Source organism: Rhyacophila brunnea, unplaced genomic scaffold (genome assembly GCF_057557595.1).
Source record: "Rhyacophila brunnea isolate RB1 unplaced genomic scaffold, BYU_Rbru_1.0 scaffold_2, whole genome shotgun sequence".
NCBI lineage: Eukaryota > Metazoa > Arthropoda > Insecta > Trichoptera > Rhyacophilidae > Rhyacophila > Rhyacophila brunnea.
In genome coordinates this window covers 14,963,533-14,984,836 of record NW_028232859.1, presented here as the reverse complement: position 1 = coordinate 14,984,836, position 21,304 = coordinate 14,963,533, and the positions used below count along the sequence as shown (strand labels likewise).

General features: G+C 32.5%; 2 protein-coding genes across 9 annotated transcripts in view; one reads left to right on the top strand and one right to left on the bottom strand.

Annotated features, from left to right (window-relative positions):
• The window catches only part of LOC147071912 (uncharacterized), a 52,310-nt gene extending 35,301 nt beyond the window's left edge, over positions 1-17,009 (top strand). For 3 of the 8 annotated variants that reach the window (XM_085947486.1, XM_085947484.1, XM_085947482.1), the window contains exons 12-13: positions 9,899-10,029; positions 14,818-17,009. In XM_085947486.1, coding sequence (XP_085803612.1) covers positions 9,899-9,993 — 95 coding nt within the window. In that variant the 3' untranslated portion in view covers positions 9,994-10,029; positions 14,818-17,009. Of the gene's footprint in view, positions 1-9,898; positions 11,860-14,817 lie in introns of those variants that run through there. The other 5 variants (XM_085947483.1, XM_085947479.1, XM_085947485.1 and 2 more) reach the window with 3 other exon arrangements.
• LOC147071911 (uncharacterized) lies at positions 13,206-21,287 on the bottom strand. Its single transcript, XM_085947488.1, has 9 exons — positions 20,697-21,287; positions 19,987-20,527; positions 19,818-19,907; positions 19,438-19,591; positions 18,154-18,307; positions 16,409-16,512; positions 15,823-16,013; positions 15,009-15,085; positions 13,206-14,122 (listed from the first exon to the last, which is right to left on the bottom strand). The coding sequence occupies exons 1-9, from the start codon at positions 20,757-20,759 to the stop codon at positions 14,000-14,002; spliced, it is 1,497 nt and encodes a 498-aa protein (XP_085803614.1). The 5' UTR covers positions 20,760-21,287; the 3' UTR covers positions 13,206-13,999.
• Positions 21,288-21,304: the final 17 nt, after the last annotated feature.

The window sequence follows — 21,304 nt, the reverse complement described above, 5'->3', positions numbered from 1 at the left end:
ACGGTCCGCGAATTTTCGCGAAGAACCTACGCCAATATCCGGTATTTTTTAATGAAAATCAACAAATTTCGATCGCGAAGTTAAAAATGATTTAACTTTTGAACCTATTGATATATTTCAATAAAATTTTCAGAAAATACTTAAAATATATCAATGCATCAAATTGTGTCATTTATTTAACACTTGTCAACCTCTGGCCCGCGTTCCATAAAGGTAAAGTATATAATTTGTAAATTTTCGTAAATTGTTTATTATATGTTATTAGATTAGTTCAATTTGTTAAATATAATGTAAAGGAAACAGCCTATTGATATAAAGCAATCACAATATATTATTTTTTAATTAAAAAATGTAATAAAATATTCAAATACAAAATGTTTTACACCGCTATAGAATACGTATCAATTCATTTTTAGCGCTACTACTCATATCTCTGATTATCAAATATAATAAAATAACAAAGACTTCACACAAACTGTGAAGTGTTTAAAAATAAATGCACATTCATTCCCGAACGAACACTAATCTAATTTATTGGTTTTATGGCTGAGGCAGTGCAGTGGCGTGCATATTTTCGAGTAAATTCAAATAAATAAAATGCACGCATATACATTCCCACCGTTTATTACAATTTGGTATTATTGTAGGAATCGAGACAATCCAATAACAGTGCAGAGGCGTGCGTAAAAAATTCATATAACAAAATCTATGAGCAATAGAATTGTAAAACAAACATCTACATTCCACAAAAATATTTGAATCAACACTCAATCTTATGGATAATACCTTTAGATAACTGGCTAGGCACGAAATAATTATTATCACACTAAAGCTGAAATTATTTGAAATAGTTTATAAAACTATGAATGTAAAATGAACTAACAACTAATACACTTTTTTTTAAATTATACGAAGAAAACCAATTACCAATATGTAGATGTAGAGGTACTTTACACTCTTTGGACATGTAAATAGTTTCTTTTCGAAGTTTATGTGAGGAACACACTTTACACTTTCTTCTTAAACGTTTATTAGTTGCGGAAATCCACGGAAATATTTGATTGTGATTGAAAATTACACTAAAATCTCCGATATCTTCAGTCACTGGGAATATCTGACACACAATCCGCATAGTTTTCCTCTGTTTAAAAACGAATGGTCCTCCATTTTAAAAAGTTTTTTTGGAGATAAAACTAATAAAAAATATATATCCTAGCTGAAATATACTTAGATTAATTATTTTTTCAATGAAATTAGTGCAATATAAATAATAATAGCTATTATTTATGCAGTTACACAAGCAATAATCTCCCGAAAAAAGCGAACGAAAATAACAACGCGATACAAGTTCACATTTATAACTATTCTCATTTTCAAGTTAAGATTTCTATCATGGATGATGAAGCATGGTGGGTGGATGTTTCATGGGTAATAAACCATTAATGACAAATTATCAAATAGGATGCAATTTCATAGCGAAAAATCGCGTTCATTTAAAAAAAAAGAATGCAGGTTCATAAATGGGTGACTACCACTGAAAAGGGTCGACAATTAAATTTCGAAGTTGAAGTGACGACACTGGAATATAACATTGAGTGTTTATTACCGTTTTTGTTTACGTCTCGTGATTCAGCCGTCTAGAAATGGGCTTGTAACTAATAAAAAAAATGGTATAGGTACAAAAAAAATACTGAATGGTATTACGTCCGCCATCTCTGTAAAAACCCCGAAATATTTTTTTTCCATCATGCTTTTACTTCTTGCACATGTCATTCAACCATCTGTCGATAGATCTTGCAACCAAATATTAAATTTCATATTTATTTTTCACAGTAAAGATATGCCTAAGTGAGGACGCCACGTAGGCGTCACCGGATCGTAACGTTCGGCTTGCAAAGGACGCCAATGTGGCGTGACCGGACCGTAAAGTGTTAAGATACGACGCTATCTAATGGAAATATGTTTGCACCGTGACACAAGTAGATAGGGAACATAGTGTTTTAACCCGTTCCCGGCGACCGTATTCCAGTAGGATACGGCTAGTACGTAACACATGGGCGACCGTATAGCAGTCAGATACGCAAACCTTGACCTGTGGATAACGCAAGAAATATTTTTCATGCGGCATTGAGAATTTTATTAAAAAATAGCCTGATCCATCCGCCTACTTCCACCTATATAACTTTGTCAAAATGGTCATGTGTCACCCCAATTGTTTGAAAGTCATAAATCGAGCTCATTATTGAAAGTCGTAAATATGTCGTAAAGATACGTAAACACGGAATGAAAAAATATAATATATTATTATATTTTAGTTAGGACGATTGCGAGTTTTACCAATAAATTACGAATTACTATGAAGGAATATATAAAACGTATAAATAAAAAAAACACACGGGTATACAACATAATATAAAATATAAATCATGGAATATTGACTTTTCAACTATATTACATATTATCTTTGCATGCAATTTAATGTTTATAAAATTTTAAAACCTCACGCAAAAAATGTTTTTATAGCACTTACGTTACTTACTTACTTACTTACTTACTTACTTACTTACTTACTTACAAATTACGCAGATTTTACAAAATAAATATTGTTTTTTTTATAAAACATAAAACGACAATCACCAACATAACACAATGCTCAATAAAACTGAAAAGTTTAATCTAGTAAAAATCCAAATTTCACTCAAAAAATAACAAAAGAAATTATTATAATATGTCAACCAGTGTGGACTCAACTTTACGCGAACCATAAAACATGTAATAATATGCCACACGATAAAAGCTATTATTTTCAATATTTTTAATGGCATTTTTAAGTGTTTCTAACATGAGTAAAATATTATAGTGAGTGATTTATTAAATTTCATGGGCGCACAATCAAAGAGACGCGTGTCTACGTCATCAAACATGGCTTCGTAAGTTTTCGGTTCAAGGGACTATGGATGATTTTATTGAAGTAAACACAGCTAAATTCAACAATCGATTCTTTTTTTTAATGTGGCACTTTGAACCTTATGTATCTAGGCATGATAACAGTTATACCAGCTATTTTTAATTGCCGTATTTATCATAATACAGCGAAGCGTAGCATTTAGAAAAACCGTACCGCAGACAGGGCCCCTTTCATATTGAAACTTACGCAGCGGCCGGGTTAATCCAAAATACGACTTCTATACATGTGTCATACATTACAGGACGTCTATAGACGTCTATGACTTTGGATGCACTCGAAATGGACAATTACAAATGTTTCATTGATAACTTCTTATTAGAAATATAAGTCCGAGATACCAACAGACAATTTGTATTTGCCACAAAAAATATCACAGTTTTGAGTGATCGTCTACGGCGATGGGTAGACTGCACAATTGGACGGAGTTATGCAGTAACCAGTTAAGCGACACTTTTGTGTTTTTGCGTTTTTCGTTTTAACGTGTGTATACAATAATAAACAAATCCATTCTGCAGTAAACAGTCATCCACCAAATAACATGGCCACTGTTGTGAAACTGAGATGTCAAACGTTGTCGTTTTTTGCATTTTCTTACAATATCTGCCTAGTTATCGTCGCCCCATTTACTTAAATTCATTATAATTATTGTTTTATAAGTTACAGTGGAAATATAAGGTTAAGATAAGCTGAATTGAATAATAAAAAAGGGTTTTTTAGGATGTGTCACTTTCAGCCTTCACTAAACTGATTATTGCAAAAATTATGTTCCCACTTTTATGGTGCATAATCAGTTGCTTAACTGATATTGCGAAATGTGATTCACGTTTTTCATTTTATTTGGTGCTTAACTGGTAGTTGCAAAATGATTTATTGAAATATTTGGTTGATACATAAATATTGCCTAAACAATAAAAATATTGTCTAACAATTTATTAGTGTATTATAAGGAATTTTCCTATAAAAATAATTTTATTTAAATGTAAATGGGGATTATTGGTGGTAATATATTTTTCCCTTATTTCCAAGATGAATAGAGGCAAAATCATGGTTGCTATGGCAAGAAATGAAATGGCTTTGAAAAATAGAAGAGACATTACCAGCACGGCAATAATTGAAGAAGATATTGTTGTATTATTAGTAGATGATAATATTGTCAATATTATTGAAGATACCTTTCTTAGTTTTTGAGGCATATCAATTTATAATAATACATTAAATAGAAAAACTATCAGCAGAAAAAATTACTAAGCTTTGTACTCAAAGATGCCAAACCCTTCTACCGATTTCTCAATAATGACGGTGCTGATTATACTGACGACGTAGAAGGGCTTGGATTATCTTTGGATTTTGAAATCGAATAGCATTCATATTTTTACTGCTTCCTTTTTTATTATTACTCTGTGGTAATATTTTATTTAGAATACTACTTAGTTTATTCAATTATTCATACTATATTGTAATAAACACATAATTTTGTAATAAATATTCTATATTCATTTTGTTTTTCTAATAAGCAAAACCAAATTCGTAAATAATTGATATGTTAATGGAAAATCAGTTAAGTCACACTTTTGGTACATAGTGGAATACTGCTAAACTAATATATTTTTTTTTTGCAACGATTACAATTTTTCAATAACCATTTACCTAATATATTATAAACAACGGATCATATTATTGAAAAAGTCTTTATATAATCACAAGGTACGTTTTCAAGTATTAATTTACAAAAAAAAAAATATAACTCTATTCATTATCTTGACTAAATGCTTCAAATTTCAAACTTCAAATGCTTTTAACTCAAAACTCCATTTTGGTGGATAACTGGTTACTGCATAACACCGTCCAATTGATGATATGTATACATTTTTGGGGCTGTGTATGCTAATGTCAAGGAATTCTCGGAATAAAATATCTGAACACTGGTCTATCCGAAGATTATTATTTTCACCATGTTATTCCGAAACTATGTCCAGGAATCGTTTCGAACTGATCCATCGAATGTTGCATTTTTGTGACAATGAAACGCAGGTTCCCGGAGATCGACTATATAAAATTAGACAGGTCTTGAAGGAACTGAAAATTTCTTTCAAGCAGTACATGTGTCAGTATCAGAACATATGTATTGATGAGAGTCTTCTTCTTTTCAAAGGCAGACTTTTATTCCGCCAATTCATCAGGACGAGGCTAGTCGTTTCGGGATAAAAAAATTTGTAATGGCTGATTGCAAAACTGGTTTTGTCTTAGATGTAATCAAAAATAATTACATCGGTATATCGGGCAACGTGGTGGTAACAATGCTTGGACCATACTACTGCAACTAGGGCATACGTTGTACATTGACAACTGGTACAGCAGCCCAACGTTACTCAAGTATCTTTATGATCACCGGGCGAATGCCTGTGGAACCGTAAGGAGAAACAGAATTGGGATGCCCAAATTTTCTACGAAATTGAAAAAAGGGGGAACCGATACATTCCACACTGACGAAATTATGGCTTTGGCATGAAAAGATAAAAAAAATGTTACAATGTTGTCCAGTAATTCACAACAATACATTCAAACCTACAGGAAAAGTGGACTATAAGACTAAAATTCCGATTTCCAAGCTGGAATGCATTGTTGATTATAATAAAAACATGGGTGCTGTGGATCATAGTGATATGATGATTTCTTCAGTAAATTCAACAAGAAAAACTGTCAAATGGTACAAATTTTTTTTTTTCATTTGATAGATTTATCTCTGCTGAATGCCCATGTAGTGTTCCAACAAAAAACTGGAAAAAAACAACCGCTGGGTGAATTTCAATTGAAAGTCATCGAACAACTGATCGTAAAACATAAGTCAGAACCAAAAACTCTTGAAGCGAAAAACACTTTTACCCTCTAGGCTTACAGAAAGACATTTTATGGGTAAAATACCACCTACTAACTATAAAATTAATGTGGCAAGAAGGTATTATGTATGTGCCAATACAAAAAATCAGAAAAGACAGAAAGAAACTAGGTATTTGTGCAAGTAGTGAGACATTGCTCTATGTTTTGAACCGTGCTTCGAAATTTTCCATTGATAACCCTACCATACCTGAAAATTTCAGACATTTTCACGAAATTGTGTATGAAAAACTTTTTTGCCGAACTTCAGTTGAGGTCTCATATATCGAGGGCTTAGGGTGACAAGGGCGAAACCACAATAACCACGGATTTGAGTTAAGCATTGAACTGGCTCTAAAAATCACTTTTATTACATCATTACAAATAAAATCATTATAAAGGCAAAACCTTACACTCTCAACTCTAGTTTTTACTGATAAAAATAATACAGTAAAACCTCGTTAATACGAATTCCATGGGACTGAAAATTGAAAAAAAATTTGAATTACGAATTACGAAATTTATGGGGGAAAAATATTAAAATTTTGAAAAAATATATTTTTTTTGATTTTCATTAATTTCGTTTCCGATCATAGATGTGCCTACTGAAATGGGTCATAAAATGTCAGGATTATTTTTATTAACTTCATAAAATAAGTAATTTCTGATGTTTTAAGAAAAGTCTCACAATTTTCAATGACTGGCTCATGGAATAGTGTACTTTATTACGATTTATTGAATATTTTTATATGCCAGGACTCTGAAATCATTTTGAATTACGAAATTTGAATTACAGGTATGGTTTTATATGAAAATAATGTTCAAGGACTTTTTTTTCGGGAAAATTTCGAATTACGGCGAATTTCGAATTATCAGTGTTCTTACTAATGAGACTAAGACTACTAATGAGTACTAATGAGATAAAGACTTTTTTGTGTTTATCTCAAAACCATTGTTTTGTAGTTTCGCCCATGTCACCCTAAGCCCCCTAATGCCTAAGCCTAATGTAAGTGCATTATAATTCGTCGGTCCCTATTAAAAAAGTCGGATCTGAAATTTTGTCATTTTCGGATTATTACGTAAAAGTTATTTAAACACTTTAAACATTTATACCACAATCACAGTTTTTTTTGTTTGTTTGAAAAATTTCGAGATACTCAAGTTAAAAATGACGGATCTACCGAGTGTCCGAATAACAATGTCGGTTCTTACCAACCGACATTGTTGGCTGGGCGTGGGTGAGCAAGATGCGTCGGATCTGACAGTTGCTGCTATGTTCACTGGACAGACGGATGTTTTTATAAACGTTTAGAAAAGTTTCTATAACCCGTATTTTTATTCATTATGGCAAGCAATAGGTCACAAAGGATATTTGATGAAACATCTTTGATTACTCGTATTGAAAAATAGCATTTTGCAGATCCGACTTTTTTAATAGGGACCGACGATATTAAACTTTTCACTAATCTTTTAATTTTTTTATAATATTAATTCCTGGGCCCTGGAGAGTATACCTAGTACTTTCAGCTGGGCTGTTAAAAGGTTAATGGTCAGGGCCAGTTTTGCTATGTTAACCAGTGGTTACAGGTTCGAGTCCCGTCAGACGTATTTAAAAAAAAAACAACAGTCTTTTCTGGTAGGTAGATATATATCCGAGGTGTTTTTAAATTATGTATATTTAAGAAATTTTATGTTGTATACATAATTTTATATTGATAATTTTAGTTAGGTATTTTGACTATTTTTTGAATAAATATATTTTTAACTTGTACCAATAACATTTATTTTTTCTCCAATAAAAATAACCACGAGACACCTTTGGTGATTTCTTCATGCATTGCTATAATATGTAAGTTTCAGAACCCCCTAAAATTATATGTGTTAACTTCAAAAGCCCCTAAAATGATAGGTATGTTTCGAAGTCCCTTAAAATGAAAATCATTTGATTTTTAATTTATGCTCTTAGTGAAATATGCTAAAAGTGAGTAAAAGATATTATTAAAGTAATACTCTATAGAATGTATGAATCAAATAATAAATACATGAAGTTCACAGATTTAATAGATATGAGTTTTTCTCAAAACTATGTAAAATCGTTTTAGGGGGTTTTGAAACTAGGCGCTTCATATTTGGTTTCAATATTTGAACTCTCCGAACTCAAAATTAATAAAGAAATTACACAGTACTATTCAACTGCCAACTCAATTGTGTGGACACTTGAATTGGTTGATAACATACGTTGTGTTACTATAGTCAATTTTTTATAGCATGTCACTTGCTGAAACGAATGTTCTATCTCTCATTCATGATGAGAGCATCAATAAATAATAAAATTTTATAGGTGCTTTCAAATGATAAAGTATCCTATTTTCTATGTCCATGTGTTAATGTTATGTTGAACAATCCGTGGAGGGAAAGCGACAATGATATTTGTGTTCGCAAAGTGACAAGCTATATTGTGGCTACTATAGTGTTAACCAGTGGCGCACACAGGATTTAATATTGGGGGGGGGGCAAACGAGGAGAATGTAAATTAGTCCAATAGGCTCTTTTTCTTCTTCACAGCCTAATTTCTCGTTTATCAGTCTTTTGTCTATTGCACTCTGTGTACCTACACCATGGTCCCCACATCCTGAAACGGGACCTCAGGCTAGGATATTTGGCGGACCCCCTACCTACCGCTAAGATTAAAGGCAGTGTGAAACACTATATTAACGTTTTTCAAATTGTGTTTTAGTTCAAATTAAGGGTACTTATACAGTGAATTATTGGCGATTTTTAATACATCTACTTTAATAATGGAGCTGGTGCTTACCGAAACATAATAATCAAAAAATATATTGCACAATTATAAAAGTAATTGAAAATGTTCATGGTCACGAAGTATAATAGCGCTGCTAAATTAATTATGTGTGTTTATGTGTTAAAGCTAATTTATTATGTGTGTTTATCTCACTTATCTGGTCAACCCGACACGCTGGGCCCCCCACAGCCTGGGCCCCCAGGCTAGAGCCCTGTCAGCCCTCCCCAGCCATGACCTACACCACTCCGAAATCCGGGTGGACACCGAGAATTTTTTGACAGTTCCATTAGGGATTAGGTTTCTAAAAAAACCTGTCATTAGTGTTTCGAAATTTTTGTGTTAGAAATTAAAATCTAAGAAATTTTTTTAAAAAGGGTGCTGGAAAATTACAAATCATTTTTTGCCGTGTTTTTATTTATCTAAGCCCAAAGGTATAGTTTATTGTTTTCAATGTTAATGTTTAAAATCATTCTGATAATTTTCATGTTTAGGGGGTGCCAGGGCCCCCTGCCCCCCCCCCCCCCGGGTGCGCCACTGATGATAACAATAATTATATGTAAACTAAAAATATTTGTTGGTCATTGACTGTTTTGTATTGCCACCAACAAACAATACAAAACAAACTTTCCTCTTATTTTCCCACTTTAAATGCCAATGGAAAATAGCATTTGGACAAGTAATAACTGTATTTACTAGCATATTATTTTGATTTTATGTTATTATCTGGTTAATTAATAAATAGAGTCAGGCAACCTTCATTACGTAGATGTCAAACTTGCGTTCCGTCATACACAATGACCGGGGGATACAAATTTCATACATATTCACGTAAGCTTCAACCCAACTGTTACGATCGGTATATATGGCTGAATTGTGAGCGAAAAATAGGAATTATTCTATAGAAAATGACATTTGCAGTTGGGGTAGACAATCAGCTTAAAAATCTGCCAGTATAATTTGTGTTTTATGGGTTTTATTTTTACACCCTTATAATAAATACTTCCAAAACTAATAGCATGCTATGACATACAGTAAAATAAATGTGTAAAATTTATTCATATTATATTTTCGTATGTATTATAAATATGGTATTTCTATACTACGTATTGAATAGTTAATTATGTAAATTGTTATTTTCATTTTCAAGTTTTAAAGTAATATGAAAATCATTTGGTTCAACTGAGAGATGGTTTTTTAATTAACATGTATGTTTTTAATTTAATTATTCAGCCTGTACCTTCTCAATGTTTCAGAAAGCAAAACAACTGGCGTGAAAAGAATACTTTCTGATGGTCGGCCGGCTGCGGGACCACCTTCCAAACAGCAAAAGTCAAACATGGGCCACTGAACGCCTGCCGTTGTGATAAAAATAATTATTACCAAGGCATACAATATTTTAAATAAATTAATGAACGAACAATTAGTGAAAAGCCAGTGGACCTATAAGCGAACGGCGCCCATTCATTTTAGAAGTGGTCGCTCAATGTCAGTGTTGTCAATTGATACCATAAAAGCAAATCGTTTTTATATTTTTAGTTAAATACTATATAATTTCAGCAGTGTAACTGAATGTGTTCTTTTCTGTCTCGTCCGGATGGCTAAATACATGTTTTAAACTTTGTTTTGGTACCTATGTCCTTTTAACTATTGGGGTGATATGATTATGATTAAAATATGATTCTATTGATAACACTGCAAATGGGCAATATTATTATTATCCTTTAGGGTTTTTACGGAAGTGTGCGTTGTTATTATCATATTATAAAATTAAACATTCGACATTTAAACATTTTTAGAATTGTGAGTTTCACAGCGAAAGTGTGTTAATAATATTATTGTGTTTCAAATGAATTAAATGTAACTAGGTGGTAGGGAAGGACAAATTCTTCTGGCATTGCTGCCGCGACGAAATCACTTTGTAAATGTGTTAAGTGTCATTTGAAAGTAACAATACCAACACTTCAATGAGTCAGTGTACTGCCAGAAGAATTTGTCATCATTCTACTTGAAGAAATAATTTACTTATTGATTGAATGGATTGTTATGTGGTTTTTTTACCCAAGTATCAAGTGTTTTCAAAGAATTTGAACCTAGAAACCAATGTGGTTTGATTTTTTCTTACTGTGCGTCTCCGTGCCCTTACAATTGAAAATTGTCCATGTTCAGTTTGGGCTCCTTTGCATCATAATGATGTAAAAGCACTGCTCCACATTAATCAGCCAACATCTCATTTACTGCATACCATCAAGTATCAATAGACCGACCATTCAATGGCTCCGATTGCCTCATGAACTATCAGAAATTGTTTACGCTTCAAACTTATCCTATATGGTAAATCCAATAAATAAATGATTTATTTATTATTGAATAAATTAATATCACCTCTAGTGGTGTTTTTGAACAATGTTTCCTTTGAATAGCGCACTAAGAAACATCTCACATTCAGTCGGAAATCAGTGGTACTTTTATTATTTTTTTATATAATTTTGAATGGCATTGAGATTACCGATACATATATTCACTAATGCTGTTTATTCCTGTTATGAGAAGTCTTATTTTCGTGGTAATTTTCTTCAATACTGCCCCTGGAAAATCCTCTTGAAAATCGCTGTCATACATACCATCTATATAATATACTACTGATTAAATTGGCATTGATGTGACAGTCACATTAACTGTTATGATCTACGAATAAAAAAAAGAAGGAATCCGATAAAATAGAGTCATAACTCAAAAGTGTAGATTTTTCAGTAGAGCCAAAAAACTAATCTGAAAATGGTCAAAATCACATTTTTTATGTTTTTCGCATCACTCTTTAGAATAACGCCCATGTTGTATATATATTTGGATTTGTCGTAAAAAATGCTATGTTACATTGTAAAAAAAACTCATTTTACGAAAGAAAATCATGAAAAATTTGAGTTGTGACACTTTTGTATATAAGTTTTGGGAATGTATCCAGAAAAAATATTCGCTGTAAATCGATATTTTCGCGAAAAAAAAGTCCCTCGAATATTATTTTCATATAAAACCATACCTTTAATTAGAATTTCGTAATACGAAATGATTTCAGAGTCCTGACATATAAAAATATTCAATTTGACTTTTTTAAAACATAAATTGCTTATTTTATTAATGTAATAAAAACAATCTTGTTATTTTATGATCCATTAATACACACAGTGGTATATTATCGGTGGCACAACTGCACTCCATTCAAAGGAACAAAAAAATAACTTACACGACATAACATTGTTTCAGGGCTAAACACAGTTTTACTAGACAACCTATGCCAAACAATCTTTCATATTTTCTTATAATCTAGTTCAACACATACATAGTGGTAAATACCTACTTACATTACTTGGTAACTTCGAGTAATTGATTAATGCATGGTATTTAGCACAGATTTTAATTTGAAAAAATTGTATCGGAAATTTGGTAGCACATCTATGATCGTAAACAAAATTAATGAAAATCAAAATTTTATTTTATTAATTTTATTATTTTTAACTTGTACATTTCATATTTCGTAATTCGAATTTTTTTCGAGTTTTGGTCCCATGGAATTTGTATTAACGAGGTTTTACTGTACATTCAGCCGAACTTGGTTATTACGATCACGGAAATAGCGAGATCAAGGATGTAATGAGGAAATATTCGTTGACATTTTAGTTTATGATTTTCTCCATACATTTATTCACTTTTATAACAAGCTACTTCTCGGGTATACCGAGCAAAACTGTTAATTGTGTCGATCATTTAAAAACAACATTTTCGACCCTAAGCAATGAAATCCGACCGGGCAGTTAACTAGACTGATGCCGCCGGGATCGGATTACGTTTATGACACTAGTTAAGTTTCTTAAGTAGGTACATAATTAGTGTTTTCGCCGACAACATTGAAAAAGTATCCACGCATAATATGCGACCAACCACCATAATATCCAACCATATTATGGTTAAAATTGCATGTAAAAAATCCTAGCTTTGTGAAGTCAGTAGGTATCTAACAGCGCCGGCGGCTCAGCAGTTCAGTTCATTACGATAAACAACTTCTTTTGTAGTTTATGAATGCCATGCTTGTTTCGGGGATTTTTACAATGGTTTTCAGATTTTTTATGTTCTATGCTTACATAGAATGTGGCGCAAAAAATCTTATATAACGATATAACGAGTAATGCTTATAACGAGCAAATTCAGTCGGTCTCATCTTCCTCGTAATAACCATGTTCGACTGTATATGTAAAATATTGGGAAAACATTTTATGAAATGCTGTAACACCACCTACACGTATTCCGCTTATGCGTGATAGGGTTTACTATATTGTGCACAATGTATAGTGAATACCTACTGACACAATCCTTTTAAAAATTATCAATGGTAATTCATTGAGGGAGCAAACATTTTTAAGTGTTAGGTATTATTTATGACATATCATCACCGTATCGAATATCGTTGATATTCATGAAGGCTTCCAATTGTTCCAGTTTTGTATATTTTGATTTCAATATGAATACATTAAAACCATGTAAGTATAAATGATGTCCTTTATGTTTGAATTATTGTTTATTTGTAATCAAAACCAGTATACAGATCATGTTTCATATGTTTTCAGTCTTCCGATTGATTGTCAATGACTCCTTATACCCCAACATGTGACAGAATGTTTAGGGATTGAAAGGTCCATTAGTTGGCCAACTATATTAAATTGTTTGTCATTACTTTGTAATGCAAAACAAAACAACATGTAAGGTAGACTATTTCAAAGAATGAAATCATATTATTATAATTACAATAAATTGTTTTTTTTATATGATCTCTTGTGTTTTAATATAACAGTTTATAGATAATATAAATTTGATGTTTATGGAATACATGTCGAATCATTTCAAAAATCTCCTGAGGTCTATCGTGCAGAGTCGACTTATATCTGGCAACCATGGTGGCCAGCAACTCGAGAGTGCAGGGGGTTGCTGCAACTAAGTGCGTAAACCCTGATTTCCTTTTTTATGGCCTCATGGTTGCTTTCAACCTGGTCGGCGGCAACTAGTTTAATCGTATCCATGTAAAGGAAACATTTGCAAATCTACTAAATACCAAGAATCAATGTCATTATGTTTTTTGTTAACATTTTTTGAATTTTAATGTGAGGTTTATAAGATAGAACAACGATATGTACATGTTTGAATGTATTTAAATCAATTACACATAAATAATATAGCACATCATGAAACTCAGCTCTGTATCATGCGTTAGGTCATGTAAGTTATGTTTTAAATTCAAGACAGTATTTAAAAAAAAAAATTGGTGTCAAATATAGGTACTTCATTTTTCATTACAACTACATATTTTATTTAATAACATGATCCGTCATAAACCTCTCAAATGGCACCAGGCAATCTTTGATCACTGTTCTATCGGTTTTTTCCAGTGCTGTCCACAAATCCTCAATTCTTAACAGCCGGCAGCCCACCTGAGATGAAATTGAAATATTTATATATGTAATCCGTGAAGTAATAAATTATATGCCATAAACAAACTCATGAAATCATTGACGTATTATTATATGGAAGACGATGCTAAATTTTAATTTGCCTTGAAGTTTACTCTGCCGGAAGGATTCCATATTTTTTTTATTCTTTCGTAATAAATATAGATAAAAGTGACAGAAACTTTTCATGCATTGCAATATGGGTGAATTTCCAAACTACGTTAATTTATGTATGTAAATTTTATCTTTACTTTAATATAAAAGAGTATAATTAAATTTTATGAGATATTTTTAAATAGAATAATTATTGTTATAAATACATCGTATGTACTTAAAAATTTAACTCTACCTCCATTGCAATAAGGGTGATTCTTACAGATTGTCAGATGTCTATAACTTTTCTGTTGTTTGTTGGATATTGTATGGAATGATGTATCCTGTGGATATATCAATGCGAGGAATAAATTTTAAGCCGTGTCCATTGGTTTATAGTCGGCAACACTATGAATGTGAACGCTTTATCATTCAGATAATCCAAATGCAAAATCTTCATGCCTATTGGAATGCACACGTAGACATTAATTGTGAATTAGGAAAATCAGTCATACGTAGGGATGTCACAAAAGTATTGTTAGTTTCTTTCGATAGTGATACTGATTTAGCAATTTTTTTTTCAGAAATAAATCCCTTGCGGACAATCATCGGCCTTGCGGACAATCATCGGGCATCATTTGAAACCAATACTTAAATCATACGAGTATTGATACTTTTCTTCGGATAAGATGTCTCTAGTCATACCCACAGTTCAGAACTTCTTCTAATTCTTTCTAACTATGTATAAGATTGATTAGGTATAAAATAAGTCTACCTTATGGTCTGGAATAGAATCGATGGAGCAACATACAGCCTCTTTGTTATTATGGTCCGAAGGTATCATTCTGCCATCTGTAATTGAAAAAAATATTTAAAATACTATAATACTTCAGCGCATCTATTCTATACATAAGACTGCTTTCGGCCGCTACGGCAGCTATCTAGGGTAGGTTTGTATCGAAGTATTAGCACTTATTGTAAATATTACAATAAGTTGGCCGTCTAAACAGTCAAAACTGTCTTATTTCGCTCTAAAATTTAGCATAGCCAAGAGAGGTGCTGTTAAAACAGCACTTATTGTAACAAATTACAACCAACTTATTGTAATTGTTACAATAAGTGCTAATACGTAGCGGCTGAGAGTAGTCTTGTGTATAGAATAGATGCGCTGGAACCTTCAACCTTTTTTATTTACGCATGAGGCTTAATATTCTCAAAATCGGTGTCCTTCATTTGTGCTTTTTTTGATATTTTAGTTGATTCAGATTCTGCGAGTACTTTTCCATTATAATATGTACAATCATAAAATATTAAATCCAGCTCCGTTTGTAGGTAAATAGAATTAAACCTTAGGTTGATTCCAAAGTCGTTTTATATTTATCAGGTGCCATTTTTTAAATTTTACAAGCAACTTTAAACAAGATTTTTTATTAGTTTTAATGATTAAGGACATTTTATTTAGCTGTTCGCTTCCTGTAACTGTTTACTAATATTTGCAGTCCCAAAAGTGCTTTGCGATTATCACAAAATGGCGGAATATGAAGGTTACCGACCTCGAAACTGACAGCCTCACTTATTATATTCATTACATGAGCTCTCGATCCAGTGAGTGGTTCTTTGCATTTCCCTCAGCGGCAACATCAAGGCACTTCGGGTGATATTTTTCAAATCAGATCCCGTCAGTCCTTCTGTTGCTTTCAAAAACTTATTCCATGCTTCGCCGGAAACAATTTTGTGAGAATGACCAATGCTTTCCATCAATATCCTCTCGCGGGCCGTACTGCAATAAAAAGAGACAATATAATTTGGGACCGACAATTGTGATGATAGATTTATAGCTTAAAACAGCTGTCAACGTCTTCAGCTCAAAACTGTATAATTAAGGGAAAAAAAATTCGCATCACTAAGAAAATATAGCTTCGGCGAAGGGTGGTAGGGTGATAGGATGTTGAGATCCGACATAACGAGTGCACACTAAACTTTATCAATCATACTTGTTTGTTTTCATTGAACTAAGAATATAAATTACAGATGGTGCTGGTTAGTTATTAAAATTCAACCCTGCCTCAATCAAACCATCATAGTGGAGGTAGGTTGTGGAGATTTTCATTAGTTCTATGATGTCAATGTATAATGCAGGAACATTAATTTAGAATTATTTTGGAATTGGCGTACATTTCAGGAAGTGGAACAAAAATCCTCTGTTGAAATCTTCTCAGAAATGCTGGATCTATTTCCCACGGACAATTTGTAGCACAGAGTAGGAACATTTCCGAGCCCTAAAACAAATCTCAAAAACAATTAAATGTAGAAGCCTTGGAAAAACCAAACAAATTATAACTACTAGAAAAAGTCTTAAAAAATATGACACCGGGCAGGACCCACATACATTGAATTCCGGCCAATGTGGTTTACCAATTGAGCTACCTACATCCTAACTAATTACAAAATTACCTAGTATATAGAAATGCAGGGCTTATTATGGATTGTATGTTCACTAAAGAATGTAAAGAATGCACATTTTGTGAATATTTGTAGATTATAAAAAATTGTTTAAAAATAAAAATTCTAACTGAAATGAATAATTGAGGCGTCCAGTTCCAAAATCCGCCTTATTGCATTTTGCTCTTTGAGAAAACCGCGAAAAACGATTTTGACTGTTTTTTATCACTAAAATAGTTATTTAAAGACTTCATTGTATAAAACAATATAGAACCTACTTAATTAAAAACAAAATTTATATGTACTCCAAATACTTTAAGCAATAAATGAATTTAAAAAAATCAAAAGATGGACTTTGGAACAGTATTGGTCATATAGCGACTTTTGGAACTGTAATGTAACAAATAACTGTTTTTGGAAGCGAAATGAAAAATCAATTTCAAGGTATACCTATTATAATTTTATTACAAGATAATTACGTATATATATTATAAAATATGAAATATACCTTAAATCATATCATCATCATCATCACTATGAGTAAATAATATAGAATTATTAGAATCTTGAAATAATTCATGTTGATGACGGTCCCTTCACGTGTTCTTTTGATGATATACCTACATTCCGAGCACATGTCGGTTCCCGGTGACTTAAATGATATAATATTATAATCAATAACGAAAATGTTTCTAAAATATTCGTATTTGACTTTTAAATTGGCGGAAATTGCTAATTTATTATACTCATTTCAAAATTTCGCAATACTTAAATCACACAACAGGCACAATTTGGTAGACTTCTTTCTACAGTAATGGGAATCAATGGGGCGTATTGTTTCAATGACCCAAGTACCTACGCTTTCTACCAATTTGCGGCAGGGAAATATCTTCCGAAACAACTGTGTTCATTATACAAAACTAAAAAGTGATTCACTCAAAAACATTTAAAAATTTTTAACGAAAGAATGGAATGTGACGATGTCCACACTAAACTCTAACTTAAACCATTAAAACTATTTGTTATGACTTGCTGTAGGATGCCTAATAAATTTAGTGTAATAACTTATAAGTTAACAAGTATTCAGCTGTAGAATACAACCTTATATACAATAGAAATTTATTAAGTCAATACGTCTTGTTTTGTAAGAACAAGATGAATATGGCGGATTTTGGAACTGTATCATTTTATCGCTTCACAACTTGTATACAATAAAACGGTTTTTTTAAATGGACGATCAAATAACGGTTTTTGGAATCATGATGGTCATGCATATAACGGATTTTAGAACTGGACATGTTTTTGAACAGTAAAAATGGTGGTAAATAGCGGTTTTAGGAACGAAATAAATGTATTGATTGATTCTTCTGAAGCAACATATTCGATTTTGTTCATATGATTTTTCAAAAAAATGTAAACGGTTTTTGGAACCGGGGCGGGCCGGGCGCCTCAATTGAAGACATATTATGTTTTATTACCTCATAGTGCTGCATTTGTATAAGCAGTTCAGTGGCTGCTCGTCTTGAATGGGCAGTATCGCCTGCGTTTCTGTTTCTGCAAAACGCATCTACTTCATCAAATAAAAGTATACAACGCCGTCTACCTAACGTCTCGAAAAGTCTTCGAATCAACCTGTAAATGAGAGTTCTGTTCAGTAATCACTATTTAGGGTAAATAAATTTTATGGCATGTAGTTCCTGGGATCATCTGTGGTTACATGTAAACTGTTTGTATGCAGCTCGCCGTATTACAGTTCACTGTGAGTTGTTGAACCGGAAAAGAATGGTCGTATAGCATTGAGATCATGTTGTTATTTATACTAACAAATTTTTTTGATTATTTGTTATAGAACACGTATAAACAAACACTGATTTAAAAAAAAAAAAAACACCAACTACAGTATTACGCCGGATTCATACTAGACTGACGTGTCGTGTCGTGATGCATCAGAAGTACGTCGGATGCCTATATTTTGAATAATACAGGCATCAGAATAGTGTGCACGCCTTCATACAAAATATAGGCTACTGATGCATCACGACACGACACGTCAGTCTAGTATGGCTGCGTCATTATACTGGTCCTGTTTGTTTATTATATAGTGTGGAATGAATACTACATGATATTATTGTGTTTTATTTTAATTAATACCATGTTTTCCCACAAATACTTGACATTTAATACCGTTGCGCCACATATCATTACTTATAAACATCACCACCTTGGAGTACAAAATAATGATGCTGACATCCCACCAATTTGATAGGGGGACTGTAGCTAATCTTTTTCTGTTATAACTATTACACGTGGCACATTCCTAGAACAAAGATGGCAGCAATAGACAAGACTACAGAATTTAGGTATTTTTTCACACATCCTTAGATTGCCTTGCCAACTGGTAAATATACATCATTTGGAATAGGTACCTCAGAAATATTTTTTTTAATTGGCTCTACAATCCTATATGGATTTGGCCCGCTGCATGAAGAGTTTTTTTGACAGACTTGTTTTATAAGGAAGTCACTCGCTCAACTTATTAGGTCCAGACACACATTGAAAAACAACATGACCTGGGACGCACGATATTATAAACCTGACACATAGCCGTTTGGCTGTCGTGGGGGTCGTACAAATTTTTTTTGTACCGAGCGAGACATTATTTTCCATTTTATTCTTATAGTAGGTATGTTTCAGAAGTGTTATGACTTTCTTAAAATTCATTGAATAAAAATGGTTTATTTACGGTTTATTATGATACTAACTTTTCTGTATGTCCTAACCAAGCCGATGTAAGATCTGCACTGGAAACTTGGTAAAGTGGAAGGTTGGCCTCTGCTGCCACGGCATGAGCTAATGCTGTCTTTCCCACCCCTGGAGGACCAAATAACAAAGCCCTTGACCACGCACTGCGACCATCTTAAAAAAGAAAATGTCTTTATAGGCATTTAGTATACAAATGATGGTTTCCGTTAATTTAAAAGCATGTGTTGCTGTAAAATTGTATATTATGTCTTGATGGCCAGTATTGATGTATTGTGGATTGTTACAATACCTTAAAGCGATTTAAAAGAGCTTGCATAATTCACTAGAACCCAAAACAAACTTATTTGGAATAAATTTTCATTATTAATACTGAACTTACTTGTAAACAGTTGCGGGTATCTAGTTGGATAGATGATGGCTTCGCGGAGGCTTTGTTTCACTTCTTCCAATCCGGCAATATCTTTGAGACCTGACCAAAATAATTTAAATGAGTAGATGTTGTTAGGTACTGACTGGACACGAAGAAACGTTAGGAAGTGTTATATTACCGGAATATTTAACAGCAATCTGCTGTGCTATTTCTAGAGGCAATTCACTGTAGCTGTTATCCGCAGACTTCGTTTCACTGTCATTACTAGATGGAAAATCATGACTTGCAAAATTATTCATAAAATTGTCATTACTTGCCAGATGAACATCGTCAGTATGAGAATTTTTCTTATTGCTTGAAGGAATATTTTTGTAAGATTCTGGGGAACCACGATAGGAATGGCTAGTGACTGATTCCTGGTTATTATTGCAGTTATCTATACATTGGTTATGTGAAATCAATTTGATTAATTCTCCATTTTGGGTCCACCACTTCTCTGAGTTTACAGTATGTCCAGAATATTCATCTGAATTTGTATCAATGACTTCTACTGGAAGGGGAACATTATCAGCATGTATATCCTCAGAATTATGTTGTGTTGTTTTGTGGTTTTGATTCACGTTATCTGATTTTGTTTTGCCATCAAGGCGATCAAATTTTGGGAAAACCAATTTAGGAACGTGCGTTTCAACAAAATTCAACATTGGTAATCGGCTTTCCTAAAAACATCAAAGTTCAAGCTCAAATTTATATACTATAGCATAATGTAAAATGGTTTGAATTCATTTCAATGAAAGATTAATGTGATAATATCTACAGTACATCATCTACCTACTGAATATCAAGGAAATTAACTAGTATTTCTTTAGAAAACGTGTATTTACTCACATTTTTATCTTCTAAATTCTTTATGGACAGTTTGGCAAGCCTTAATGAATATTCAGGGTTCATATTATTATTTTTAATATAATAAATCGGGTCTGTCACAACAATGTACAAGCAAGCAACAGCACGAATTTTCTCAAAATAAGTAACAAATCCGGGAAAACAGCGGGAATATTTTATGGTTGTTAAACATTCGTGTAGTGGACGCCTGTCGGTTAAAATTTAGCATAGACAATAAAAAGGGTACAGTCCTACAAATTTAACTAAAGAACGGCCAAAAATGGAACTACGAACTACCATGGACGCCTATTTGAAAACGTCATTCGAATGTCAGATTCTGTCCTGATTCCTCCAGAATCTCTTTGATTCAAATACAAATATAAAATTGAAAGTTCTACGAAAATTTTACGCGAACTAGGTATCTATGTCAAAGATAATTTATATATTTAATTTTGAAAGATTGAGAAAAACGATCCTTGTAGGTACTATATTTTTTCAAACTTCTAGAAAAGATGTCAACATTGAGAGACAATGAATGAATGACTCTGGTACCGACTGTACATAATTTTTGTTTCCGCGAAAAATGTAAACTATTAAACTGTACTATAATT

Excerpts from the sequence above, each read along its gene's own strand:
- LOC147071911 (XM_085947488.1), bottom strand. The coding sequence starts at position 20,759 with ATGAACCCTGAATATTCATTAAGGCTTGCCAAACTGTCCATAAAGAAT. Across the intron at positions 16,513-18,153 it reads TACAAATGCAGCACTATGAG|GGCTCGGAAATGTTCCTACT; the intron begins GTAATAAAACAT and ends GATTTGTTTTAG. Across the intron at positions 14,123-15,008 it reads ATTCTATTCCAGACCATAAG|GTGGGCTGCCGGCTGTTAAG; the intron begins GTAGACTTATTT and ends ATTTCATCTCAG.